At 51.4% G+C, this 7075-nt stretch overlaps 1 protein-coding gene across 1 annotated transcript; it reads right to left on the reverse strand.

Moving 5' to 3' along the window:
* Positions 1 to 2138: 2138 nt before the first annotated feature.
* PTCRA (pre T cell antigen receptor alpha) lies at positions 2139 to 6701 on the reverse strand. The gene is made up of 5 exons (XM_072944687.1): positions 6644 to 6701; positions 4806 to 4838; positions 4066 to 4386; positions 3194 to 3238; positions 2139 to 2563 (listed from the first exon to the last, which is right to left on the reverse strand). The coding sequence occupies exons 1-5, from the start codon at positions 6699 to 6701 to the stop codon at positions 2139 to 2141; spliced, it is 882 nt and encodes a 293-aa protein (XP_072800788.1).
* Positions 6702 to 7075: the final 374 nt, after the last annotated feature.

Consider the following 7075-nt stretch of genomic DNA (forward strand, 5'->3'; position numbering starts at 1 on the left):
CCTCCTAGCTGCTGTTCAAGGCTTGCCTATTCCTGGGAAACTCAAATAGGTTAATGGAACTAAAGCTTATTGGGCAGATTGTAAAAAGTTCACGGGTTATTTATTTATTTATTTTTTTAGTGTGTGACCTCATCCCCTTTTCTGCCCTATTATTTATGTCTTTAGATTTTGAGGTCCCAGAAGTCAGGGACTTGGCTAATGAACGATTGCATTTCCTCCCTTCTCCCTGGCAACAACTCGGAGCCTGGCTCAATGAACAACCCCTCCACCCCACTGTGTCCTCAAGAGGAGGACTCTGGGTCTTTGGGCTGCTTCAGGCTACCTCTGAGCTCAGTGTCCTATGGACTCACGCAGACCAAGGCTGCTTCTCTGGGAAGTTGTATGCAAATTCCATTTTTGTCCATAAACCGCTGTTTCTCTAGTGCCTATGTTTCCTTCCCAGAGGTTAGATATTTATGCTATTTTATAAAGACTTAAAAGACTGATGCTCAGTGCATCGACTTGTCGTTTCCTGGTCTAGCTGCTTGCTCAAAACAATTGTGTGAGTGACAAGGCACTTTGGATAAGCAGGAGCCATGGTATGTAGAGTTCCACAGTGTATATACCAGGATGAGGACACCTCCTGAGGGCCTCCATGTTCTGTAGGCTTCGTAAGGCTCAGAGAGGCTCAGAGTCTGACCATAGCACTTGATTTCCAGGGCCAGAGAGTCCGCCTGGGAAATAATGTTAAGCCAGCTCAGTTGGGATTTAGAGTCCGGGGCAGGGCAGAATTGGGGAAATGAGGGCAAGAGAGGAAAGAGCACTGAAGCTCAGGGGAGTCTGCTTCCAGAATAAACAAATGGGTCTCTGAGGGCATTTACTGAGACACAGATTAGTTTGGCACATGCTCTGGCCTCAGTATCTGGGCTGAGACCTGGGAAGGAAGAGCAGCTGGAGAAAGTCTGAGGTTATGGCTGGATACACCCCCGCTGCCACCCAGCCTACCCCTTCCTCAGTCTGTGTGTTAGGGGGATGGTGGACAGATTCATTCTAGAAGTTCTGCCCTCTCCCTCCTTCAAGAATCCAAAAAAGAGGTGGGAGAATCTCCTTCCAGGCTGGGGAGAGATGGACGATGGAGGGGAAGGTGAGGGTTTTCCTTGAACAGCAGCTTTGAGGACACAGGCTCAGGGAAGCTGGGAGTGTCATTGATGCCATGTGTGTGGGGGGGGTGTTGGAGCATAATTCCCCACTGCCACTCTAGGGGAAGGAAGACTAAAGTAGGGCCATTGATCCAGGAAACTGTCCTATGCTGCCCAGGGGACATCTGGAGTCACATGAAAGCACCCAGAGATTCTTGGGGTGATTATTGGAGGGAAAACCCTGGGAAAGGCTGGATTTCCTGCCAGCACTGGGTAAACAGGGGACACACAGGTTACACTCCAGTGTGGGAGCTTCACATTCTATCAGTGCAAGAACTCTCTTCAGGAAATAAAACAAAACCCTCTTTAGTGCCTGCCTGGCTCAGAGCTGACTCTCACTGAATATTTGTCAAGTGAATAGTGACCCTTTGTTGATTAATAACGTGTAAGTTTGGAATTATGACCTGTGATCTTGGCATTGGTTATGATCTCGTCACCCTGGGATCCTGGCCCTGCTCTTTTCCATCAAGTCTGTACAAGATTTCACATAAGGCCCAACACCCCATCTTCCTGGGTTCCTGGGCTCCTTGCCCTCAACTCTCAAGAGATTGGGCCAGGGTGAGGAGATGAATGTAGAGAGGGCCTTGCCTCATGCCTGGTGATGGGGAAAGGAGACAGGTGGGACAGCATCCTCCCCAACCCCTGGCCCCACTCAGCAATTCCCAGGCTCTTACCCTCAGGAAATCTTCCAAGATTTCTGCCTCCTCTAAATCTACCCAGTTCCCTCCTCCTAGAGTAGACATGAATTAAAATATTTTTCATTTGCCTGTGTCATATAAGTTCTCCTTTAATTGTTTCCAGTTATCTGCACCTCAGATGTCCCAGTGCCTGGGTCGATCACCACCCTCAAGGGGCTTCCAGTCTGATGGGAGAGACAAAGCCATTTCCCTTGGCCCTCAGTTTGAGGAGGGGAGACCGAGCCTAGCCCCCAGGATGCTCCTGTCAGCTGGGGGAGGCAGATCACAGAGAAATGCTCCGAGGCTTGAGGCAGGAATACTGAGGGCGGGTCTGGAGCACCCGGCCCTGAGCACGAGCGGCCCGATCTTCCCAGACCAGGCTCCTGGGATCCCGACCGTTGCGGGGCTGAAGCGCCGGCGGGGCGGACAGGCTGAGCCCTGTGGGCCCCCCATCACTGCGGCGAAGCCTGTCGGTGGGGGCTGCGGGCAATCCTACCGGCGGAGGCTTCGGGAAGAGAAGGCGATCGGCCCGCGGGGCCGCGAGAGGCAAGGGGAGCCCGGGGTCCCTCGGGCAGGACGGCCCGGCCGGGTTCCCCCGCGCGGCGGGCAGCGCGCGGAGGCGGCTGCAGGTCAGGAGCACGTCCAGCAGCAGCAGCTTGAAGAGCAGCAGCCGCAGCGCCCCCAGCCGCAGCGCCTGGCCCCGCGTCCCTGCGGGAGAGAAGGCGCGGGTGAGCGGCCCCGCAGGCCGCTGTTCAGCCTTCCACCCGCCCCGCGGGAGAATGTTCACCAGACAAAAGGTAATCAGGGAACGTCCTTCCTGGCGTCTAACCTCAGGCTCTGTCTGGGAATAATAAACACCTTCCTAGCCTTCATTTTCTTTTATTCCTCAACAACCAAGGGGACTGAAGGTCAGGCAGGAGTTAGCATCCCATAAGGAGGAGAGTCATCAGCTCAAATTTCTCTGGTTGGGAAGCAGAACCTGGGTCATGACTCTGTGTCCAGCAGATGGTTGGACTTGCCACCACGCAGTCTCCCAAGTCTCCCTGGACTCCCAAGAATCTCCCAAGGCTCTGATGCTGAGACCATCCCTCTGGGCTGCCCATGGAGAGCTTCAAGGACCCTTCTGCTAACTCTCACGTGCTTTTCTCAACTAGTGTCCAGAAATTAGGCTGGGATCAGGGGATTTAATCCCCATCTGACCTGCGGGTTGGCAGAGGCCCAGGCTAGCCAGTGCCCTAGCCTAGCAAGGCAGCCTCTTCAGGGAACACCCACTAATCCCCAAGGGGACCATGAAGCCAGAGCCCAACAGAGCCTGAGATCCTGGCCCACAATACTCACCTCGGAGAGGCTCCCAGAGGCAGGTCCTGGTTGAGGAAGCCCCTCCTGCCAGGCAAAGAGAAGGGAGTGAGTCAATGGGATGGGCTGTGTCCTCCACCCCAGTGCTATGCCCCAGCTCTGCTCAGGGCAGCCGCTCATGGCATGTTGGATAAATGGACAAAGGAACCAGCAATGGACACTCTGAGTCCATCTGCAGCAAGTCCTCTGAGGGGCCCAGATCTCCCTCCCTCCAGGCTGGCCCCTGTTCTGTTCCCCTGGGAGGCTGAGGTGCCTCAGCTCTTTTAGACAATGAATCAATTTTCTTAGCAGCCTTCTTTGGAAGGTGGGGCATTTATTCAACAAACATTTCCATTTGGAAGATGACAAAACTAACATAATCCAAAAAGAGGATGTAAGTCTTCTGGCCAGTAATAATAATGGCTGGCTTTGGATTACCTCTCTGTGCCTGTACAATGGGAGTAATAGGACCCACTTCATAAATGTGAAGTGTTTACTGCCGTGCCTGGCACAGAGTAAACAGTGAGTGGTAGCAATTTACTGTTTGATTATTGTCTGGTTCTGGTGAGTAGGGTGTCATATTAAGGGTAATTTATATACAGACAGTAACCCCAGGTGTATATTTAGAGAGATTAACCCTAGGAGGGAGGAGACATTATTACCTCTTAGAAGTCATGTATCAGAGCCTGGATTTGAATGAGATATCACAGTTGCAAATCCCAGGATTCAGGGCCCTGAGATCACCCTGCTCTGAGCCTAGATGGTTGGCACTTGGATGCCCTTCATGTCCCATGGTCTGGAGTCTGTCCTCCCACCCACCATACCCTGGTTCCAGGGGCAGGGAGCAGCCACAGGGGTGCAGGCTCTGTCCGCACCTGACAGCTGTAGGGGCTGTGTGCTCTGGCTCTGCTCTCCAGCCTCAGGCCCGGTATGGCAGACAAGGGTCTCCCAGGCTGCCAGCTCTTCAGAGGGTAGGGAGAGCTGAGCCAAGCTAGTCCAGGTGCCATCTGCCGCTGGGGAAGGACCATAGGTGAACGCATCCAGTGAGCTACCATTGCCAGCTGAGAACCAGATGGGACTCTCGAGGCCAGGAGGTGCAGCATCAAGGACCAGGCAGACCACCAGCATCTCCTGCTTTCCATCCACCAAAAGTGTGATTGGTGGGGCCAGAGAGGGGAAGGGTGTGCTGCCCGCACCTACAAGAGAGCACACACTTGTGGTGGGGCTAGATCTGTCCATGCCCTCCAAGCCAGCATCTCACAGTAGCAGTCTATCCTTCCACCCACTCATCCATCCCTCTCTCCTTGCATTTATCCATCTAACCATCTTCATTCCCTCCACCCTTTCATTCATCCATCCTTTCTTCCATCGTCCATCTTCCCTACATCTATTCTCTCTCCTTCCCATCTATATCTTCATCCACCCATCCATCTATCCACCCTTCCTTCTATTCATCCATCCATCTATCCTTCCATCCATCCATCACCCATCTATCATATCTGAACTTTTCTGTGCCAGGCGTTGGGGATACAACATTAATTAAAATATTGTCCCCGCTCTCAGTGATCTCAGTCCCATGAGAGGGACAGCAGATGCAAACAAATACTTACAGTACCTTGTTGTGCCAGCCTCAGGAGAGTGGTTACCTCTGGGGAGGAAGGGAAGAAAATAGGATCTGTAATGAGATCATAAGGGGCCTCAAATGTATCTGTAACTTTTTGTTTCTTTAAAAAAAATCTGATTCAAATATGGCAAAATTTTAACCATTTGTTAATCTGAATGGAATGTGCATGAGTCTTTTTTGTGTTATTCTTGGTTCTTTTCTGTAAGTCTGTATTATTTTTTAATAACCTTTTTAGATATAATTCATGTACCATACAGTTCATCCATTTAAAGTGTATGTCTGTATTATTTTAAAGTTAAAAAATAAAAGTAAGTCATGTGAGGACTGTAAACATTTGTCCTACCTTTTCCAGAATGGTCCTGATTTTCCATACTTATTCTTTTTGGGAAAGATGACTCATTTAATATATAAACGTTATTTTTGAACAGTTGGATATCTTTTCATATAAGTAGAATCTCAAAGGTTAAAACCTACCAACAAATTTGCACCATGAGTTAAGTGCAGGCAGGCTAAAGAAATGCCCCAGGGTGCAGAGAAGGATGCCAGAAGGTCTTATGGGGACTTAGAGATCGGGGATGCTCACAAAAGATTTCTTGAAGGTCAAATAACTGACCTAGAAGCAGGTGGATGGTAAGTAGCCCACTCAGGATTTGAACTGAGATCTCTATGACTCCAGATCCCACAGACCACCCTATCTGGAAGAATGACTAAGATTTTGCTATATGACACAGTGGACCAAGCCTGGGACATGGCCTCAGACAGAGTTGGTTTGACTCCTGACTCATCCATTTAATTTCCTGAGTCTAAATTGTCCTATAAATGTAATGGGGTTAATAACACCAGCCCAGTAAAACTGCTGTGAAGGATAAAGATCATGAATATAAAACAACTTGGAAGGAAAGTGTTAGTATTATCATCAATACACATGTTAATAAGACATCACAAACAAAGGGAGGAGGGAAGGCTGGGAGTGAGCTCCAGGATGCTCGACCTCCTGAGAACTTTCAGCCGTACAGAGAGACATTCCCCAAGTTGAGTTGAGTGTCTGCCTCCTCCATGAAGCCTCCCAGGATTGCTCCTCCTCACTCTGGCTGCTTCCCTCCCAGAGCTCAGGCCTCCTGCCACAGACTCTCCTTGCTCCACATGGGTGTGGTTTATCTCCCTAGCAAGGAAAAGTTTGTGACATACTGGGGGCCAGCTTTAGAACACGGAGAGGCCATAATTCAAAGGTCAAGGACCTTCCCCCACCACAAACATGCTTGTAGATGAAGCTGGGATTCTCAAAATTTGAGTCTTTTGTCTCCAGCCTTCATCTTTGAACGACCAGGGCTGGGGAGGGTGGGTAAATTCACCCGGGAAGTCGCTGGGGCCTTGAGACTTCTGAGAACCCACTGGTAAGGGGAGCTGGGAGTAAACACAAGACACCCTGAGCCCTGAGGGCAGGAGACTGGACAGGAAGGGGGGACCTCACAATGGTGCCTGTGTCCCACCACCCTACATAGCACAACACGATCTGGCTATCCTCCCGCCCATTACGGACACCTGTCCAGCTTACTCTGGTTTCTCTATATCTCCGAGACTGACTGCCCTCCCTACCAACTCTGTGGACTCCAAGGGAGCAGGACTTGGGAGCCCGGAGTGCGGTAGCTGGCAGGTGGAGTACAATGAGGAAGGGGACGATGGGCTTCTGGGGAGAGCCTCCCCAGAGGGCCCTCAAATACCCCTGTCCTGCCTCCCTGCATCCTGCCCACACCCAGGGAAGCCTAGCATGATGGAGTGGGCTGGGCAGACGAATGGGGCGCAGAGAGGGATGCAGGGAGGGTGCTCACCTGTGGGCAGGGCTGGACACTCGAGGGCCAGGAGAAGCAGAAGCCAAGTCCCGGCCATGGCCCACCTGAGAGGAGGCAGGACCCAGCTGCAGACCTGAGGTGCGGGCTGGGGGAGGAGGCAGCCACAAGACTGCCTCACAGGCCACAGGCCCAGCTGCATCTCAGCTGCTCCACCACGGAGCCGTTTCCCCGGGGGAGGGGCCCCTCCCACCCCCAGTCTCTCACAGTCCCTTCCTACACCAGGAGGCTCAGAGAGATTGAGTGACCTGACCAAGGCCACATAGCTGGCAGGTGACAGAGCCAGAGCTTGAACTGTTTTCTGATGGCTGGCTTTATTATAGCCAAAAAGCTAATAAATGCATTTTCATGTATTTACAGCCCTTTTAAATAGAATTTAATTTTTAGAGCTGTTTCAGGTTTATAGCAAAAGTG

Source organism: Vicugna pacos, chromosome 20, assembly GCF_048564905.1.
Source record: "Vicugna pacos chromosome 20, VicPac4, whole genome shotgun sequence".
NCBI classification, from domain to species: Eukaryota; Metazoa; Chordata; class Mammalia; order Artiodactyla; family Camelidae; genus Vicugna; species Vicugna pacos.